This window comes from Egretta garzetta, unplaced genomic scaffold, assembly GCF_000687185.1.
Source record: "Egretta garzetta isolate BGI_Z169 unplaced genomic scaffold, ASM68718v1 scaffold615, whole genome shotgun sequence".
Classification (NCBI taxonomy): domain Eukaryota; kingdom Metazoa; phylum Chordata; class Aves; order Pelecaniformes; family Ardeidae; genus Egretta; species Egretta garzetta.
The window spans coordinates 1,532,905-1,554,123 of NW_009259857.1; the positions used below are offsets into that span (position 1 = coordinate 1,532,905).

Consider the following 21,219-nt stretch of genomic DNA (forward strand, 5'->3'; position numbering starts at 1 on the left):
AAGCAATTGTATCGTTAACTACTCATTTGATTTGAGTTCAGAGAAAAGGAAAAACATGTCCTGAATTAGGATAGCAAGCCTTTTTTTTTTCCTATCTTTCTTTTTCTTTTTTTTTTTTTCTCCAGTTTGGACACTACTTGTGAACTGACAGAGACTGCTCTGCAAGCATCTCTTCTTCAACCTGTAGAAACAAAACAGTATTTCATTAGGTTGGCCTCAGCACTTACATTCATCTAAAAAAGGGAAGATTAAGCTTTCAGGTGATAACATAAGGGTCCTTGAGATAAGTTTTAAAATATTTCAGTGCAAAGGGAAAAAAACCCCAAACCAAAACTAAAAACACAGAAGCCACAACCCTGAAATAATAGCGCAGCCTTGCAAATCCTTGCCTGCACACCTTCCTTACACTTTGCAATACAAAAATCGGGGTGGGAGTTGATGGTGTGTTCCTGTTGGGAGGATTTCTCAATGAAATAGTTCCTAGTTTAACCAGATGACTAGCTGTTTAACAAGAGGAAAACTTAGTACAGGAATAGGCACTTTTATTACTGAGTCGGCACTCTGGTCTTTACTCCAGGCCCTGTCTTACAGGGACCAGGCGATACTCCCTAAATGAGTGCGTGCTAGTTCAGTCTATCAGGGAGAGCTGATGGCTTCCTTTCCAGCAACACAGCTTGCTTGCGTATGATCTTTTTTTGTGTGTAAGTAGCTGGTTTTTGTTTGGTGGGGGGGAACGGGAGGAAGTAGTTGTGTTCCTCGCTTCCCCTCCTGCTGATGTTTTTGCCTACAAAGAGAATTTGTTATTCCTGTTCAGTTCTAAGGACAAATGGATGTGTGTCTAGCCTGTAACAGCTCTTCATTGTTTCTTTTGAAGGCCAGAAAACATCCTTTTTGGTAGTGCATATTGATGATCATCTTCGGAATGTTAGTATTAACTACTTGGGTAGGGAATCTTGAAATTGGGGAAGAAATAAAAGACAAAGTTTGTAGGTAGGGAAATAACAGGTGTGGAATTTACTGATCATAATGAATTTCTATTATTCATTGTAGCAATGAAACTTACCTTAAGTTGCATTTTCCTGAGATAGTGGGGGTGGACATGTGTGCTGGTGTCCCATTATAATCTGCAAAGAAAGAAATTGATTCCTGTTTCACTGCTAAGCTGCTGATGTAATACTAACACAGTGCCTGGAGAAACACTAGTGACTGTAATTACGAAGCAGATAATTACCTAGCTGCTTATTTAAATAACAGCCTTTTGGAACTAGATGCACAGCTTGGACCTGTGCTATTGTGAAAATAGGTGTGTCTCATGCAGCTTCTGTCTGTCTACTTTTTTGTCTTCACAAATATTTTGATTAGCTCTAGTAGTATTACATGTGCATTATCATACCCTAACTTGTGTTAATGATTGTGTGTGCGTGTTATGTTTTTCTTGCAGTGTCTGTCTTTGAGTGTTGTAAGTTGTTGGTATTTTATGTAACATAATTTATGATCATTTTTCCAACAGCTTCCACTAACAGTAGAAAACACTTTACAATTCTGTTTTAAAGGGTAGAAGCTATCTCCTGCACTAACTCCAGTGAAACTTCCCAAGAATCTCATGGGTTCATCTTGTAGGATTCCCATATAAATTTAACAGAAAAACGAAGAACTTGGTGAATGAGTTTATATCAGAGCTGCTCAAATGGGTCAGCCTCGCTTATGCTCATGGGAAAATGTGTAGCCATCTGACATCCAGTGGAAGAAAACAAAGGGGTTGTTGAAGCAAGGCTGCTCATGCTGTGCCTTTACTGCTTGCTTCATTTCTCTTTGCATGGAGACTTTTCTACTTCTACCAATAGAAGAAAATGGCAACGTGTTTTATGAGAGCAATGTTTTTATTGTTGCTGTCTCTGTGCATGTTTGAAATCTACTTGTGGAGTGTCTTATTTTAATTTTGGTCCATACAGAGGATGATGATATGCAGTTGCCATTAATTCACCTTTTTAGCTCAAATAGCAGAAGATGGGTGTGGTAGGTCGAACTGCTTCAACCCTCCTGATAAGCCATGTGCCTGTCGCCGTGAGCCTGCCTTATAGAGCTTCCACTTGCTTAGTTTGCTTTTTCAAAATAACTCCTAACTTCTTACTCAGCTTAAAAAGGCCAAAGACTCAACAGCTGGACTGTCCAACTCTAAGGTTCCCTATGAGGAGTCTGCCTGCTTGGACCTGCTGGGGGAAGTAGCTCATCAGAGCCATGTAGTAAAGAACATGTGGCTGCACCGGGCTGTATGTGCTGGAAGAGGGGACGTGGGGCAGGGAAGAGCTCCTCTCCTGAGAACCAGCTTCTGTCCTTGTCTCTTCCACAAAACTCCTCATGAGCTTTTTGGAGTTGCTCTCCAAATGTATCTTTTGTGTACTGTGTGTCTAGCTTCAAGATCACAAGCTGACAGGGAGAAGGACGTCAGCTGGTCTCTAAGGGATGCAACACAAGCAAGCAGAAAGATTCAAGCATTACAAGATGCTACATAGTATTAGCTACTCACCAGAGTTTCTTAAACTGGATATCCAGATTATTAGACACCACAAATTTTAGTGTAAGGTGGGTGTGTCTGTTCACTTCGTATATACTGAGGCTGTTAACACGTCCTTGCTGTGAGGCAGACTTACGAAAATAAGTTGATTTAATAGCTGTGAGGTGTTCTGATCTGGCAGTGACAAGCAGGACAGAAGAACCAATGAGGAAATGCATCGCTGTGTCCGCAGAGCAGACTTTTGGTCTGGGTTGCAGTAACCAAGGTGTAGCATCGTGTTCGGAGGGATGAAGTAACAGCATACAGCTGCTTGTGAAGTGAGGGCTGTGTCCAGCCCGTCTGCTGAGAGAGGCAGGAGGCCCTTTGGTGGGGGGACTATAGGAAGTGCAATTTAAGGCTGTGCTGTAATCCACACTCAGAGCCAGGCCAAATTCAAGCTCTTCAAGCAATTACAAGACAGGTGTTCCCTAACTTGTGAGTTTGCTCTTCTTAAGGTTCTTTCCCTGTAGGCTTTTGCTGTGCAGAGCCCTTGATTGTCATGTGCTGTAAGCAAGCAGTCGTGAACTTGCAGACTTGACTGTTACTGAAAATACTGGAATCCTTTCATTTTTAGCATTATGGAGACTGCCAATGCTGAATTCAAGTCATGTGTGGTGGTTACGGCTGACTGTGAAGACTGTGCAGATGCTTTCACTTAGTAGAATAGGAAGGCCCTTTCTTCCAGGTATTTTTTTGTTTGTAGTAAAAGCTTTAGGTGTACTTTCTCTTTTGCAGGCCTAAGCCTAAACAAAGAAAACCTCAGCCAAAATATTTATCCAGGACATAGTAGCAACATACCACTCTCACTTGGCGAACAGGTGTAATATTCTGGTGTAGTATTTCTAGTGTATCGTTCCTCTGAAGATTTTAGTTGGTTTTTTGTGGGTATTTATTTTGTTTTGTTTTGTTTTTTATTTTAAATGAGTGTAAACATCTCCATGTTTTCTTAGGATAAGTAAGTTCTGGTACTGGGATTCACAATGAGGAAGCTTTTGCCTGCTGTAAACCATGGGTATCCTTCTTGCATATCTCATATATGGGCCTAATGCTGGAGCTCCCAGAGCCCACAGCTGTCTTCCTTGTATTTCCATAAATAATCTGTGCTATGGTAATCAGAAAAAATATCACTGTTATTTGGAATGGCAAAAATAAATTACAGAAATTCTTTCAGATTTCAGTTACAATGTATTCCATGCAATGTTGCATGGAGCCCATGCTAGCCTTTTTTCTAATAGGGCAGAAACATAGTAGGACTCAACTCTGGAATAATTCCACAAGTAGTATCTACTCCACTTGAAATTACTATATTGCACACATTCGAGTTGATCTGCAGTGGAATTGAGGGTAGACTTTTATGTGATTCTGAAGACTGAGAATGAGCAGAAAATACTGCCAGAAAAAGCTGATCCAGAGGGCAGATTACATTGTCAAAGAAAAGCAGATCTCCATGTGTAAATGTCAGTGTTACTACCCCATCTTCACTTTGTGCAGTGCAACATGGACTCTGTATCTGTGAAAAGCATCAAGGAAGTGAATATGTTATAGTACAAGATGTTCCGAAAGCAGTGTCTTCTAGGAAGATCTTCTTGAGTGTTGCAGGGGTGTTGTTGGGACAGAACACTGAAATTCCATGGCATTGTGGTGTTTGGGTTTTTTAGCTTTTTTTGTTGTTGTTTAGTGTTTTAGGTTTTTTGGGGGGGTTGTAGTTCCAACTGAATTAAGTACACAAATGGAATATATCAATTTTGTAGTGTCTTTTGGTTACTTCTGGAAAAAACCCCAAATTAAATTAATTTGGATGTTATTTACACTATATTACATCCATCCTCCCCTCCTCTCTGCCCCATCTCTTACGTTGAGGTTGAATATGTGGTTGTACTGGGGAATACACAGGAGGGACTATGACTGTGTTGAGAAAGTGAGGACTACTTTAATTGTTCTCTGTGTTTGTCATCCCTCTGGGTTAAAACTACCCCAGTGGGGGTAACTAGATCACATCTTGGAGAAGCCATCCCAGTAGGTTCCTGTTACCCTGGGAAAATAAAGTGTAACATTTATTTGGACTTCTGTGATTGTAAGAAAATTGTCAGATCTAGAACTACAACTGTGTGGCTGAACAAGTGCAAATTCCTGTTTTAAGTGTGTGCTTAGGCTGAATAAAGTAATAAGATTTAAAAGAAAAATTGGCCATGCTAGCAAAAGTCTACAGCAGTGGTGGATTCAAGGACAACGTGCATTTTGGGTGTTGGATTTAGAGTTTTCATCATCTCATGAATCGTAAAAAGAAATTTAAAATACTACCTTTAAAAGATTTTATGAAAAGGAAAATACAGACTCCCTGCTGCTTAGGCAGTGAAGTTTTGGCTCTTTGAGCTCACATGTGGTGTTCTGTTACTTTACATGGTATTACAGTGAGAGAAGAGTGCCCAAACAGAAGAGTTTGGGAAAAGGTGTGGGTTTCTGGAGGAAACAGCTCCAGAAACTGTGCTGTTTAATTTTTACCTGCATTAATCATGCTGATTTGAAGTCTTGTTACCTGTATTATTTCTTAGGGATAACATACTAGGAGATGACATCCAATTCTATTTCATTTTTCTTCAAATGTGAAAAGCCGATGCAGATTTCCGACATGGGCTTGTACATTAACTTAGCTCTTTTGATGACTTCTTGTTTCATAAATTGTTAGTTTGCTTTTTTATGTTGCATTGTACCAAAACATGCATTAGGAAAAATAGTTCCTCATTTTTCTTGCTCATTAGTAAAATGCTGTTTTATGAACACATTCTATAAAGTTATTTTGTTCTTGGGTTTGGGAGAGAATATTTTTGTTTTGTTAATGCTTCTTAATTATCTTCAGTTTTGAAAGCATAGTCCTTGTTTGTAGCTGGTGTTATTTTACTGTCTTTAGCACCCACCTACTGTCTTTCCTCACAACTTAATCTCTGGGTTTGAGTTCTTCAGTAATAGGTATTTTCCCTCCATTACTCTAATCACAGCACCTTTGGAATCATCACTTCTTTTAATAATTGATCCTTCACGGTAACCTCTCTTTTTGATAATTTAAATGATTAAGTTCTTTAAGTTTCTTGCTGTGAGGCATTTTCTACCCTTGAATAATTTTTATAGCTGTTACTGACCTTCGTTTTTCCAACTGCCTTTAAGTGATGAGAGGCAGACTTTGCAATTCTGTGGAGTATTTAATTGTTGGTCTCGTTAACTTCGTGTGTGGAGCTGAGACAGTTTCCCTGTTTCCCCCTTACTCCTTCCTTTACTTGAACATAGTTGTGAGAATAGGCCCTTTTGTCACAATGTCCAATAAGCTATGTCTCTCGAGGGATTTATCTGTTCCGACCTTCTCAATTCTTGTGCAAGGTCCTGCTTGACAGACTTTAGTCTCATGTTCAAAAGATTTGGTCCATGTTGTTTTGAAGACTAATACAGGGCTAAATACAAATGCTATGTCATATCTGTGAGATATTTTAAAACCTGTGGGCACCAGTGACATGGTAAAGCAGAACCTGGGAAAGATCAAGCAATTCAGACCCCTGGGGGCATGAGTGAAGGGGACAGGAGCCCAAGTGATCTACTTTATCTTGCCAGTCAGAGATAGGGGTGCAGGCAAAGCTTGACACATCGTGCAGATCAACATCTGGCTTTGGGGCTGGTGTCATCACCAGGGATTTAGCTTCTGTGATCACAGGACGTTCTTTGACGAATACAGGTTACTGGGGAGAGATGGGATCTACGTACCTAGAAGAGGAAAGAGAATCTTTGCTGGCAGGTTGGCTGACTTAGTGAATCACACTTTCAACTAATGAGCTTTCTGGGATGGGGTCCGAAGCCAGGCCACTTGTAGACTCACAAGCAGCAGGGTGGATGAGTACACCTACTAGAGCAGTGATGGATGCACCTCAACCCTCCAAAAAGGTTGCAAAAAAGGTTCCGCCAAAAAGGTGAGAGAGTTGACAAACTGAAATGATTCTATACCAATGCATGCAGCATGGGTAACAACCATGAGGAGCTAGAAAACTTTCATCTGACCACTACCACTGAAACTTGGTGGGATGAATCATGTGACTGGAGCACTGCAATTGATGGCCAGAAACTGCTCAGGAAGGACAGGCAAGGAAGGAAAGATGGGGGTGTTGCCCTCTACATTAAAAAATTGATTGATTGCACAGTGCTTTCTTTCAAACAGCAGTGCACAGGTCGAGAGCTTATGGGTGAAAATTAGAGACCAAGCCAGCAGAGGAAACCTTGTGGCTGGTGTTTACTACAGACAACATATCAAGGGGATGATATTGATGAAGTGTTCTTACTACAACTACAGGAAGCATCACACCTGTAGGCCCTGATTCTTCTAGGGGACTTCAGCCACCCTGACATCCACTAGAAAAGATGATATTTAAAGGTCCCTTCCAACCCAAACCATTCTATGATTCTCAAACAAGTTTCTTGTGCTTCAGGAAGGAGAAGACACAGGTGCTCTCTGCAGATCCGACAGCTGAGGTGCAAGATGAATGATAGCTCCATTGGATAGCCTTGTCTATTTGCCATGGGAAAGTCAGGAAAAAATTTAAGCATGCGTCTGTATGATAAAGCCAATGTCTGAGAGAGTTTGAAGGTCTTACTTGATTAGATTTTAAAGTACATAACTGGTACAGATTTTATTCTAGAATTATTTTGGCAATACTTTGCAATATATAGATAACACTGCCGTAAATGCTGTGGAATGTTCACCAAAGAATCGTAAAAGTCATCTAATAAAAAGTACCAAAGCGTTTTGTGGTGTTCGAAGCCTGGGCAGTCATGCTTTGTGCTGAAGAGTATTGGATGTTTTCCTGTTTCAAGTTGTTGGCTTTAAATCCTCCAGGCAAGTACTAATCAATGCCTAGCATATAAAATTAGCTAATGGTCTTAACTACAGCGTGGTACTTGCTGTGAGAGAGGGTGCTATATATTTAAAGACTTGGATGGAATAATGCCTCAGTCTGTTCTATTCAGTAAGTTTGTTTTCTTTTCTGAACAGGATACAAGGGAGCTTCCAGAAATCAGTCAAGATGAATATGGTGAAGAGGATCATGGGCCGGCCACGGCAGGAGGAGTGTAGCCCCCAGGATAACGCACTGGGCTTGATGCATCTGCGTCGCCTCTTCACAGAGCTCTGTCACCCTCCACGGCACATGACCCAGAAAGAACAAGAAGAAAAACTTTACATGATGTTGCCGGTGTTTAACAGGGTAAGCTAGAGAATCTGTAAGAGCTGTTTTCTTTATTTGAATTGACTGCTCGTATTTTGTGCTCCCAAGACCTTTGGTTCTAGCACAACAGAAGCTTTTCTTCGTTGGCATCCTTTCAGTTTTCTCCTTCTCCCTGCATAGTGTTGTGTTAGTGGATAAACCTGCTGTTGAAGATTTCCTTCTATTATCACTTTTTCTGAGGTGCAATCCACAGTTACATGTAGACTGTCACACAGCTTTTTTGCAGAGCTTGCTGTTATTACAGAGTCATCTGATTTCCAATCTAAACTTACTCATAGCAAGTTTATACCCACTTGTTTGTATGACAGCACTGTTCTTGAGTCTAAATAACTCTTCCCTTCTTCGTATTTATTGTACTGATGCATATTTAGTGATAGCAATCATGATATCTCCTGTCAGACTTGGTTTTGCTAGGCTACGTGAGTTTAACAATTTTAATCTCCTCTTGTTATAAATTCTCTATATTTTCATTGCCCTTGTAGCCCTTTTCCTATGTATTGAGTCTGAATCCCTCTTCTTGGACAAGGGGGATTTTGAACAAGCAGTCTGTAGGGAAGATTTAATAGCTACTTGTACAGCGCCATTCATATTTCACTACTCCCTTGTGCTCAGGCACTGAAATTTTGTTTGGAGGCAGGACTGTGACGACTGTCACTGGAATTAATAGGAGCTAAATCCTCCTGATGTCTTATGTCACTCAGTTACTCTGCCACTTAATAACTTCGATGGTAGTTTTAGGGTCTTGAAAGAGGAGTAGGTACAGATCTATCTTTCCTTACTCCTGAAACTCTTCTTGAGTGGTGGATTTGTGCTTGTATATGCTACCGTGGAGAACTGGAATAATCCAAAAACTAAAATGCAAAAACTTGATAGGAAAAACAGCTCAGCTTTCTCTTTTTTAGATTGATGTTTTGTTGAAAGTATGGCTTATGATGGTGTTAGACATTGAACTGCTTACATGCTGTGTAGAAAAATTAATCCTAGTCAAAGGCATAATATTAATAGGATTTTCAGTCTACTAGGTAGCATGCTGTAGTGGATAGGTCCCCTAAATGTCATTCCGTTGCCCTAGGTCTTATTCCTAGTTCTACTGGTAACCTGTTGTGTCAGTTTGGGAGAAGTAAGCTCAGTTCATCTGCTTCCTCTTTAATTTATCTGCTTGGATTGTATGCCCTTTAGTTATGGACTTTCTTAATTTGTTTTAACAAATTAGCACAGTGAAATCTTAATCTTGGCTTGAGCCTGTGAAGGTTATTTTGATGTAGTTATGCTTAGAAATCTCCCTCTGGTGGTTGCAGGTGGCTGATGCTTCTGAAAAAGGGAATGTACCCACTATAGCTGCTTCAACACCTAGTTGTAATCTGTGGGAAGAGAAGAAATTTTTTCCCGGCCCTTTTGGTACTTGCAGTAGCATTGTACCTATGGAAATCGCAATTGGGGATAAAACTGGGTTTAAGAAGAACTATAGTGCATCAATGCATGTCCTATTTCTGTACATCAGTCTTTCCTTAGACTTTGACTAGACTTCAGACATAAAAAAGAACAGTTAAGCTTTAATTTCTCTATTGCTTCTCCATTTTCTCCTTTCCCCCCTTTCTTTCTTACTACACTTTTTTTTCCTTTCTTTACACTGCTTGTTGGCTTTGTCCTAATTCCCTCCACTTGACCCTGCTGAAGCCTAGTTGTACTTGCCTCGTGTCTTTGCACCATTGTTCTCTCTCACTGTCCTTCATTCAGCTCATGGGTTGAAGCATTTTGAAAAACAAATGGGTAGCCCCATGTTTTCTTCTTACTCCATCAAAATCAGCTCTTGCCTAAATAATCTCAGGTACCGTTTAGATTTCTTGAAAAGATGAATGGTTTCTGTGACTTCCACCTATATGAATATATCTTGGCTACTCTTTCCTCCTAGATCCCATTTTTTCCCTTCTTTATCATAGGATTTTCCTTCCCCGGGTTCCCCATGTCTCCTGTTCTTTACAGCATCCATCTAATTTTGTGGATGGGCTCTTTTCCTTCTAAATCCTAGAGACTCTTTTGTTCTTTTCTTTACTGATGTGAACTTGATGCTGAAGACACACATTCTTCTGTGCTTGCCAAATATTTGCTTTTGGATCCTAGCTGTGGTTGTCTTTCTTCCTCTTCCCTCTTGTTTTCTTGTTTGGTTTTAACATCACTATCCTCAGACTCTGGCTGTTCGTAGTCCGTGACCTTGGAGTTGTCCTTCTTGCCACAAATACAGGCTGTTGCCAGATGCTGTCACTTCAGTTTCCAACCTCTGCTGGAAAAAATCCCAAAACAGTTCACCTGAGTCAACCTTTTACTGTAATTTTAAGCTCTCTGCCTTTCGTGGGATCTGCTGCTTGGCAAGCTCAGGACAGGTAGCAGGGCTATTAGTTTTTCCTCTTTCCTTGGTCTGAGTGAAAGAACTTTAAACAGTTAATGTTGGCAAGATGCTCTGCCAGTGTGCATTCTAGTCTAGATAACCTTGCTAGGTTATACCAGTGAACACGCAAGCCTCAAGGCCCTCTTCCCTTCTTATTGCCATGTGGAAGTTAGAGGCTCTCAGATGAACTGGGAGCTGACACAGACAACTGAAGAAGGTCTGAAAGATCTGAAAGGTTTTGGGAAATTTGGATAGTCTGGGAATGTTGTGTACTCTGTAATCCAAACGAGGGGTGTTTTTCTTGGTCTGCCAAAAACAGTTGTCTGCCTGTAATGTCTGGACTCCTGTTTGCTTTCTTGATAATGGTGGTTGAAATTTCCTGTATGAGAAATGCTTAAGTTTTTGGTGAAAAATATTTTTATTGTGAGAAAACTGAGCGTTCAATTTCAGTGTGGTATTTCTCGCTCCATGGTTCATCATAACTTTGCAGTGCAAGTAGGCACGAGAATATTTTGGCTGTTCTGTAATGTGCCGGAGCAACTGATACTAAGGGAGTAAGAATTCAAACTTAGACAGAAGTTTTATGCCTTTTACGTTTTCTTCAGTAACTTTGGGGGTTCCAAGGTAACTCGATACCACAATTAGCTTGCATTAATATTGCAGATTTCACTGGATGTCCCTAGACTTAAGAGTGACCTCAGTCAAGTATGTCAGCATCTCAGCTACAATGGTATAACTGGGTCACCCAGGGAAAGGAGATGAGGAGGAAGCAGCTGTTGAGTCCAAGTCTATTGCACTGCTGTACGTTGCATCCTCTTTCTGAGAGTCAAATATAACATGTTGAACTAAAGTTTTATTAGAAAAATACTGTAATCTATTATGCTTCCTGGCTCATTGGTTACACTCCTGCAGGTTATGTAAATATCTGTGAGGGAGAAAAATGTAAACGAGCAGAGACGTATTGGGACCATTCAGGTGTTTAGCAGGCTATTTGTTTTTTTCAGCACTGACACAAGTGATACCAGAATTCGGATTGCATGCGTTGTTAGATAATGAATATCGTGGTTTTACTGTGACCGTGTTAGTGTAGGGATTACATCAGAAGTGTGGATGGAGGCTCCTTTTTGTGTGCAGTCTTGAATGAAAAGTAAATTACCTCAACAACTAGTTAATCCATTTTGAGATAATGTCTAATGTTGTGTTCCATAGCTTAGTGCAATACCACAGAGTTAACACATTTCTCCCTGTTAAATGTGTTTCAGTAAATGACTTAATAATCAAATTACTGCTTGATAATGAAGAATAAGTTACTAGAATTAAGTGACAATTTATAAAACAAACAAACAAAACCTAGTAACTACTGCTGTTACATTCAGGAGGATGTCAAGAGAGGAGAGTAAGGCCTTGGGATGCCAGCAATGTGGGAGGCTTCCTGTCATCATCAGTTTATCAAGGGAAAATTTAACAGGGCAGTTCTACTTCTTAGTCCCTTCTAGAAGATTTTACACCCATCATTCTGCACGTGCAGTTCACCCCTGTGGGCTGTTTTGGTCCAGCAGGTGGTTGCTCTTAAAACCAGAACTCCTGTCAGAGAGTTTGCTCTGGTATGTAGTCTTTACACCATTATGTGCAATCTCAGTTCTTTGGGGCTCTGTGGGGTTTTCATCTTGCAAGAAAACTCATTATTCCCCTTTTCCCCTTCATTCATCAGATCTTACCTCCCTGAATGATGACTTAATTCCAACTATGAATATATCTTAGAGCATGCACTGTGAAAACCAGTACAGTGATGAATACTGCAGCAGGAAAACAAAAACTTGTAATCTTCATAGTAATATTCCTTCTTCACAAAGGAAGGTATTAGTTCGTAGTGATCCTTGTAAACTGACTTTTTTTGGTGCATTAATTTTTCTCTTGTTTTAGGTGTTTGGAAATGCTCCTCCAAGTACAATGACAGAAAAATTTTCTGACCTCCTGCAGTTTACTACTCAAGTGTCACGATTGATGGTGACTGAAATTCGACGGAGAGCATCGAATAAGTCCACAGGTATTGCATGGGGCACAAGTTTGGGCTTTGTGAGATGTGCATCATGAATTTTGGATCAGTCAGAATACTATGAGCTACCATCCACAGCAACTATGCAGGCTCAGAAATTGAAGTCTTTGCAGTGAAAATGCATCGCCTTCTGTTTCTTTAGACTGAGAGAGAGAGGAGGAGGGCCCTAGAGTTTTCCTCCCTGGGTTATAGAGGAAGCTGAGTTCCACAGGCTTGACAACACATCAAAGAGAGAGGAGTGAGCTAAGTTGCATCACCTACTAATAGAAGGAGACCAAGAGCATACATGTGGACAGCTGCTCTATCTTGCCTGAGGTGCCTGTTGGTGGTGTGTTTTGTCCCTTGGATATGTTAACATTCCCCAAACATGCATTTTTAAATTAGCTGTTGGCCTGGAAACTAATAAGATGTGAAAGTACAGTGAGTGCCACATTAAGACCAATACTGTCAGTCCTAGAAAAATGTTAGTGGACAGCTCTTTTGCTCTGTTTATTAAATGTCAGGGTGAGATTTGGTTCTGTTGAACCCTGAATGTGTTGGAACCTGACCACGTATTGGGAGTTGCATAACTGAGGACAGTGTGCCAAGAAGGCATGTTTCATTAGCTTTCCTCTTTGATTTCCTCTTCTGAAGAGGAGCGCTTCTGAGAAGTATCAAGTTTTTGTCTACTAGATAATGTTAAGATCTGTACTGCCTTCTCAGTTTGGATTTGGTGGTAAATAAGGAAATAGCGGGCTGGAAAAGGCTGTACAAATTATTACGCATGAAGTCAGGAGTCAAAAACTGTGCCAATTACAATTTCTTTCCATTTTAAGTAGAGTGACTAACAGTGAAACATTCCAGATGGCTAAACAGATATCATAGACAAAACCTGTTCTCTATGGGTAAACAGGCGCAAAATGACTTTTCTTTGGGTATGTAGGGGAAATGAATGTCCAACAGCCGTGCTGGCAGAATGGTGGTGTGTGTTTGACCCTTTTTTCTGGGGAACATCTGTTATGCCTGCTAGTCAGTTGGTTTCTGCTAAGAATGGCCATTTTTGTGTGTTTATTACTTAAGCCATACCTCTGCTTGTTGCTCCAAGATAATCCAGTTGTCATCCTTGAAACCTCACAAGTCAGAGGTAGATTTTGTTGTTGTTGGGTTTGGGAGGTTTTCTTGTTTTCTACCCCACTTGGAAACTTAACCACAGTGACTTAAAAGACAGTTTGATATTCTTCTAAGCTGTAACGTAATGAGTACCAATGTTTTTATTAAAACAGAAAGAAGTAGTTTTTCCTCTGTTATTGAGATTGCAATTATTTTGGTTAGTAAACCCTTTTCAGACCTCATGTAAGGTCTGAAGGCCTGAGAGGTCTATGTTCTGCAGCTGCATTGTGACTCTTGGTGGGACCAGGGAGTTGCAGTTTGCTCTCCAGAAATGACCAATTAACAAGCTGTTGAAACTCATACTTCACAGAATTCTGTGTTAAACTGCTTAGAGCTAGATATGTTTCCTGTGATACTGAAAAAAATAATAGAAATACTTGGCTTTTTAGCATATGCTTTATGTTAAAGACATAACATTGTGTCTATGGATTGTGAAGACTCTTGCATTTTTATTTTTTTTTTTAAAACTTCCATTCTGTTTGTGTACCAAACAAAAAGATATACTATATCTTAATACCTATCAACAAGTAATTTATCTCCTAGCATGTTTTTAAAAGTGAAAAACTTCAGTAAGAACTACATGCAGGAACCGTCTCTGGTAATATCTAAGTGCAAATTCCTCATGGTGTGCAGTGCTCTGTTTAAGTCAACAAAATTGCTGAGCTTGTTTTAGAGACCAGCTTTCCTTACAAATGTTATCAAAAGTCAACCTTAGATAGTTAACGAAAGGGAAGAAATTTTACAAGAACTTGCTTTCTATCTATATAGACAGATAAATGCATTGGCAGTATTTTACAGTTGGGAATGAGGTATGATTAAATCTTACCTGCTGGTGTGTTGGGTTTTTTTCTGGGAGGGGAGGAGTTTCTCCTCTCCATCTCATAATGGAGCACAGGGCAATTTTTTTTCATCAGGCCTTTGAATATTTATGCTAATAGCTATGTGAGTAATGCCTGCCATCGTGGAGGCATATCTCAGTTATTCTTGGCAGGCCGTAGTAGTTTTCTCAGAACAGCATTACGTGATTCAGTAGTAACTGTGCCAGCACCCTATCTTAAGTAGTGTCTGAACATTGCCATTGTAGTTACGTGTTCAACTACAGTTTCAACTGTTTTGTTTCTCTAGTATGATGTAACCTTTGAGTAAGAAAAATGAAGCAGTTAAAATTTAGTTAAATTATCTTCTACGTTTAAGTCCTTGCTGTACAACAGTGATAATTTGCAGGTGACAGCAGTAACCATATCTGTGAGGATTAGTGCATGGTTTTGCTTGATATAGGGTATCTAGTCTGATTTAGAAGGTGGTGGGGTCATGATTGAGATAGCTCTGTATACTTGAGGTTTTTAGCTGCCAAATTTTCCACAAATAAATCCAATTTCATGTCTGAATTGACAAAAAAGTTGTGGTAGTACTATGCTAAAATATGCATTCAACCATCTATTTGTAGCATACTCTCAGTTCTGAAATGCACCTTTCTTTTGGGCGCAAATGCATCTGGCTCAGGGCTGAAAAAGATAAGACTTCTTAAAAAAAGGGTCAGGGACAGCTAGAATCTTCATAGAATAAATGTGGCTACTAATGGCTACTTTGCCTACTGATGCTGGAGGGGAAGCAACACTTTTATTTCATGTATTCTTCAAAAGACATGCCCTGGATGCAATTGGTTCCTCTGTGATTTTGCAAATATTTCAACAGAGTGTCGTAGAGTGTTTGGCACATCATCAAAGATAAGCATACAGCAGGGATAAGCATGTTTTGGCACATCAATGCAAAGATAAGCATATGGCAGGGAAGGTTAGTTCAGGCGATCCCTCTGGTATGGACAGTGGGACTTTTGTTCTGTTTCAAGGTGTCTAGCTGGGCTGATGCATGGTAGAGTGTGGTCCCCGAAGTCCTCTCTGTGGAGGTGGCTGGTGTGCAGGTAGGCAGGAGAGCTGAATACCATGGGACCTTTTTGGTTTATCATTTCAGTGAGTACACGAGAAATCGCAACTGCTGAATAGTTTCACATTCCAAACTTAAATGTAAGTACATAAAGCTGTCCTCCCTGGATCAAACTGTGAACCTGCGTAACAGAGTGATGGGTTCCCGGCTGCAGTCAATAACAAAGAGAAAATAAGAAACAGGGCAAGTACAGAGTACATGTTTCTCTTCCGCTCTAAACAGGTTCTCATTTCAGCCATTGAGGGTGTGCAAACCTGTGATTTGGCACCTTGTAGTGGTTATTCCATATTTGCTAAAACTGCGTCTGCATCTCAAGCACACCAAATGACATACTGACAGCTCCTGTTATTTAATGCATTAGGATATATAAACACTTGATATCACAGGGAGTTCAGAGTGATTCCCTTAGTTGGTGGGAAATCCTGCAACCTGGAAGGCCCTTCCCCAGTCAGAATATGAATAAGTGGTTGTGGGGACAATCCATGAAACCTGTGCAGAAGGGTAGGTTGGGTTTTTTTTTTTTGGTATGAATTCATGAGTGCTAGTCTGTGTACGTCACTGTTTTATGCACCTTTTCAATTTAACTTAGTTGTCTTGCTTCATTGATTTCAGTCAATGTTTCATTCCATATTTGCAACATTTTCTGTATGTATTTGTCTCAGTATTTACTATTTAATGCTAAATTTATTTTTATCATACCTCTAGACTGTTCAGCTAATCCCTCCTACCTCCAGAAACACCATTTTCAGTTACTGTTATACCCTCTGAATGTTGTGGTGGTATGGTTGAGGGGTGTGTGTGTGTGTGTTTGGTTTTTGTTTTAGTAGGGGTTCTTTGGGTTTTGGTGGGGTTTTGGGGTTTTTCTTTGTGTGGTGTCCCCTGTCCCCTTTTTTTTCTTCCTCTTAACTCAAATTGTTTCACCAGTGAAGTTGTGGGGACAATCCATGAAACCTGTGCAGAAGGGTAGGTTGGGTTTTTTTTTTTTGGTATGAATTCATGAGTGCTAGTCTGTGTACGTCACTGTTTTATGCACCTTTTCAATTTAACTTAGTTGTCTTGCTTCATTGATTTCAGTCAATGTTTCATTCCATATTTGCAACATTTTCTGTATGTATTTGTCTCAGTATTTACTATTTAATGCTAAATTTATTTTTATCATACCTCTAGACTGTTCAGCTAATCCCTCCTACCTCCAGAAACACCATTTTCAGTTACTGTTATACCCTCTGAATGTTGTGGTGGTATGGTTGAGGGGTGTGTGTGTGTGTGTGTTTGGTTTTTGTTTTAGTAGGGGTTCTTTGGGTTTTGGTGGGGTTTTGGGGTTTTTCTTTGTGTGGTGTCCCCTGTCCCCTTTTTTTTCTTCCTCTTAACTCAAATTGTTTCACCAGTGAAAATGCTTTTAACCTCTTTAGGCATTTCTCTAACAGATCTACTGAAAGACTGTCATTATTTCATCTTCAAACCACTTTGGGAGACTAAATTGATAAACATTCATCATCATAACGTTTAACCATTGGAGAAAGCCACATCAGTGGTTTGTGTTTGGCCTCTGACAAAGCCTACCTTTATTCTTTCTTAAATTCCATTGATCTGCAAACTCTGCTTTTACTGTTCATTTTTTTTGCAGTTTACCTCTATCACATCAGCAGAACTAATTTTATGTTTGCCTTAAATACACAAGAGTTAGTGTTATTTGTTCAATTGCAGCTCGCATTTTGGGTGTTACCACTGGGAGTTAAAGGTAGCTTCTTATCTTCTACTACTAAGTCGCCTTTTGGGCTCCTCCCATAATGAAGTCTCAGGTTTTCCTGGTAGTGTTACTTAGTGTCTGCTTCTGTCTGAAGAGTTGAGGATATTTCTTGCTAAAATAAGTGGATTTAGGGGTTGCTATCAGACTTTTTTGTTAATTTTTCTGTTGAGAAGAGAGTATGTTGGAAATGATCTCACATGCTGTGACTACACGTGTCCTGGTTTTTTTAATTATATAATGAAAAAAAATTATATATAGAGAGAGAGATATAAGTTTTTCCTGTTGTGTGGGTGACTTTGCTTTACAAGGTGATTCTGTTTTAAATTTATTGAAATTGCTCAGAAAGGGAAGCAGTGTCCTATCAGCTACTCATCAGGAGTCAGTTCTGATCGACGACTGCTATATCTTTCTATTTTCGGTTAACCTTCAATTTGTTTTTGATGCTCTTTGCCAGATCTTATGCAAGGCAAGTGTAGTGCAATATAGCGCCTTTCCAAGGGATCCTAGAAAAAGCCCCTTCTTTTATCAGCTGGGTTAGTGAGGCTAAATGCTGGCACGGTTGAGTTGTTAATCTCTGGATGAGCAGCCCTTCGTTTCTGCGCACTGCAAAGGCATCAGCCACTTCATATCTGCAGCTTGTGACACCAGCACTGCACTGTTCCTGGTGATTGAAGGAAGACTTTTTGCCATCCCATTTTTGTTTGGCTTGATACTTCTCTCTTACTATCTAGGCAGCTGGAACAATTCATATTTGTTAACTTGAGGTATCGGACTGTGTTTCCAGGCATTCCCCGTGAGAAGTAGTAGAGACCTCTTGAAGGCTTGATTAGAGAAGGGGTCTCCGACTTCAGCTTGCTCCCCACCACCCTCCTGATGCACCCACCCATACCTTCCACTCCCCCCCACCCCCTTTGGCATATGCACAGATGTTTTTTCACTAATATTCCACTCTAAGATAAGAATAAGCTATACGGAAGTCTGATAGCGCTATTATATGCTGTTAGGGTACTAGAACATCTAACTAAAAGCTTCATGCACTGAAATTGTCCTTAGTGGTATTGCTATAGGCAATAACATTGCTTGTAATGCAGCACTGCTTTTTGCTAGCAGTCTGAATGGGTCTAATCCCGTTGCTTTCCATCTGCTGCTTCTGTGAAGTCTAGGATGCAAAGCACCCGTGTCATCTCTTAGGTATGAAACAAATTCTGGTGGTTTATGCTACCAAGCCTCTATCCTGTATATACTGAATCCATGCTGAAAAATCTGACTACTGTATTTTAACCATGTGACCACATAATTGTCCTCATACTTATGCATACATGCTTGCACAGTTGTCAAGATATGTATCCTTGCATATTATTTTATAGGTTTTTCTCTTTACTCTTTTTCTGTTTTTACTAGCTAGCATATCTCAATCCTAGATTTAGTGGTTTGTTCTGCAGAAGTTGAAGGGCTAAGTACATCTGGGTGGGGCACAGAGGATGATATATTTAAAAGATTACTTGAGCACTTCAAAACCAGGGAAAAGGTACAAGAAATAAATTAAGACTATTGCTGATGATAGAAATTAATTTAGATGATAGTGCTATCAAATTTGCTCAGAGCAGGTGACAAGAGAACTTCCTGCACTTAAAATGCTGTCTCTGTTTTAGGTAGTGCTTAATTAAGACTGACAGTTTTGAAACTGCTATTTATGGTGTTCAACTGCTATGGCATTTAGGATGCCAGCAGCATGACAATGTTTTCAGAAGCATATACTTAATCCCTGAGTCTCACTTTCAAAGATGCCTAGAAGAGCCCCTGTTCCACAGGTGGCTTTTGGAGGCTATGCCCAAAGGAGGCTGTGCATACCCTGTTTGGTATCAGTTGTACCTGCTTACAGTCAGAGACTGACTGCCCAGCTCTGTCTGTGGTCAGATAGAAAGAGAATGGGCCGGCTAAATAGCACCTAATGCTGGGCTGGTGGGGCACTGTCCTAGTAGAAGCAACGTGCGCTTTAGACATGCTCGACACTCAGAGTTCGCAAAAGTGGCTTTTGCCAGGAATTCTGGCATTTTGTGTGTCCCTCTAGCGTAGGAACTATGGCTGTGTCATAGCTGTTGTGCTTTCGTAGTTGGTCTGCTCTTACACTCAGCCATTTAGCCAAGGTTTTGCACCAGTGGTTTTGGAAAACAAAGTGTCCACCAGGTACTTCAAGGCAGCATGCTGGGAAGTTGCTGTGTGTCCACATTTGTGTTGAGTTTTAAAAATTGCCTTACCATTCATCTTGATATTTGGAGCTCTGTTCTATCTCAGTCAGTCTCATTGCAGGTATTTGGTAGGTGCCTCTCGTTACTTCAGCACCAGAATAAGCCAGTGGTTTGTACAAAAACCTGTTATGGGAATAAGGCTGCAAAACAAAAACATGAGAAAATAGCCATTGCACAAATGAATGAAATCTGGGCTTTTACCTTAAATCTGTCTCTCTATCTCTTTTCTAGGATTATGACTGTAAAAGGGTTTCTGGGTTTTAGGGACAAATACATCCTCTTTGCACTGGAAGCGAATGAATTTTACACCAGCACGGGTGAAGTGAAATCCCCCTGAGACATCAGATAGACCTTTTTCCATGGGAGAGAAAATCGTAGAATAAGAGATGTATCTTATCCAACCTTCTGCTCACAGCCAAACCAACTGTGAGATGGGACCAGTTTGCACAGGACTCGATCGTGTTGTGTCTTGAAAACCACCAAGGCTGGAGACAGCACAGCCTCTCTGAGCCCCGTTTCAGTGCATCTCTGTCCTCAGGGTGGCGGGAGATTTCTCCTTATATGCAGTCTGAACCTCTCTTGATTTAAGCCTATTGTCTCTTGCCCTCCAGCCATGCAGTGCTGTGAAGAGCCCGGCTCTGACTTCTCAGTAGCTCCCCCCACTGCGGGCACTGAGCCTGCTATTTGGTGCCCCTGAGGCTGTCCCCTCTCCCTGGTTCCTCAGCCTCTCCTCACAGAGTTGGTGCTCCAGCCCCCAGATATCTTGGTGGCCATCGGCTGAACTCCTGTTGATCATGGTCTTCCCTGTTTTGGGTTTGGACCACAATTGGACACAGCATTCGACACATGGTCTAACAAGTGCTATGTGGAGGGGGGTAATCACTTCTCTTCATCTACCAGCTGTCCTTCTGTTGATAAAAGTGTTTATTTACACCTTGATTTTTGTTATGTTGATTCATCAGTACACGTGGTGGCTGATGGCTTTGGCTCTGTATGGTAGTAGTCTCTCTTGGGAAAAGTTAATGTTAGGAATGTAAAGCTAATAACCGTAGATGTCTTCTAGGATGATCTACTTTGTAGGTTTACTAGTCCAGCTCATCTTACAGACTGGTGCTTTAGAAAATGATCTTTTCAGTGTAGTCAATGGTAGGAGTTTGAGAAGTACTTTGCCATATAAAATATGCTTGCGTTAGAACAAACTCCTTCACAGGTATGTGCTGGGGAATCTTGACAGCAGATGAAGCAAACAAACCAAGATTAAAATTGGATTTTTCTTCAGTTGCTGATTTATTTCTCCGTTAGTAATCCCTTATGATTCCTTTTTTAAGCAATATTATGCACCTCTCTTTTTGTCCTAATTGATGCTAAAAGCACTGAGGATGATTGATATGCAGTTATTAATGAAAAATGTTTTCATGTTTCCCTTAAGGGTAATGGACAGACATCATGACTGGCATTATAGATTTCTTAACATCAGTGTGTATTCAGACAGCAGTGAAATAGGATTGCATTTTCTGTTGATTTATTTATTGAGGCTGATAACTTGTTTACTAGGCTGAATATTTATCTTTTGCTCTGATATAGAATAGCATCTGATTCCAGAAATGGTCCCAAGATCATAAGTATTAGCCAAAAGTTGTTAGCGTTTTCATTTTCCAAAAAGCGTAGGATGGTAATCGCTGATCTTAGTCTTAATTTTAATTTTTGTTCCTGTTTTTTTTATTCCTTTTGTCTTTCTGCACCTCTTCTTCCCTCCAACCTTTTCCCATTATCCTCCGTACTGTTGTTTCACTGCAGTGCCTTTTTTCAGAAGCTGAATATCAGCTTTTCCCACTGAGACCACTAAGTGATGGTGACTTCATGTCTCTGG

General features: G+C 40.3%; 1 protein-coding gene across 6 annotated transcripts in view; it reads left to right on the forward strand.

The window, feature by feature from the left end:
- The window catches only part of WDFY3 (WD repeat and FYVE domain containing 3), a 141,774-nt gene that overhangs the window by 12,980 nt on the left and 107,575 nt on the right, over positions 1–21,219 (forward strand). For 5 of the 6 annotated variants that reach the window (XM_035895518.1, XM_035895519.1, XM_035895520.1 and 2 more), the window contains exons 2-3: positions 7,584–7,794; positions 12,125–12,248. In XM_035895518.1, the coding sequence (XP_035751411.1) occupies positions 7,615–7,794; positions 12,125–12,248 (304 nt within the window). In that variant the 5' untranslated portion in view covers positions 7,584–7,614. Of the gene's footprint in view, positions 1–7,583; positions 7,795–12,124; positions 12,249–15,238; positions 15,328–21,219 lie in introns of those variants that run through there. The other variant, XM_035895521.1, reaches the window with a different exon arrangement.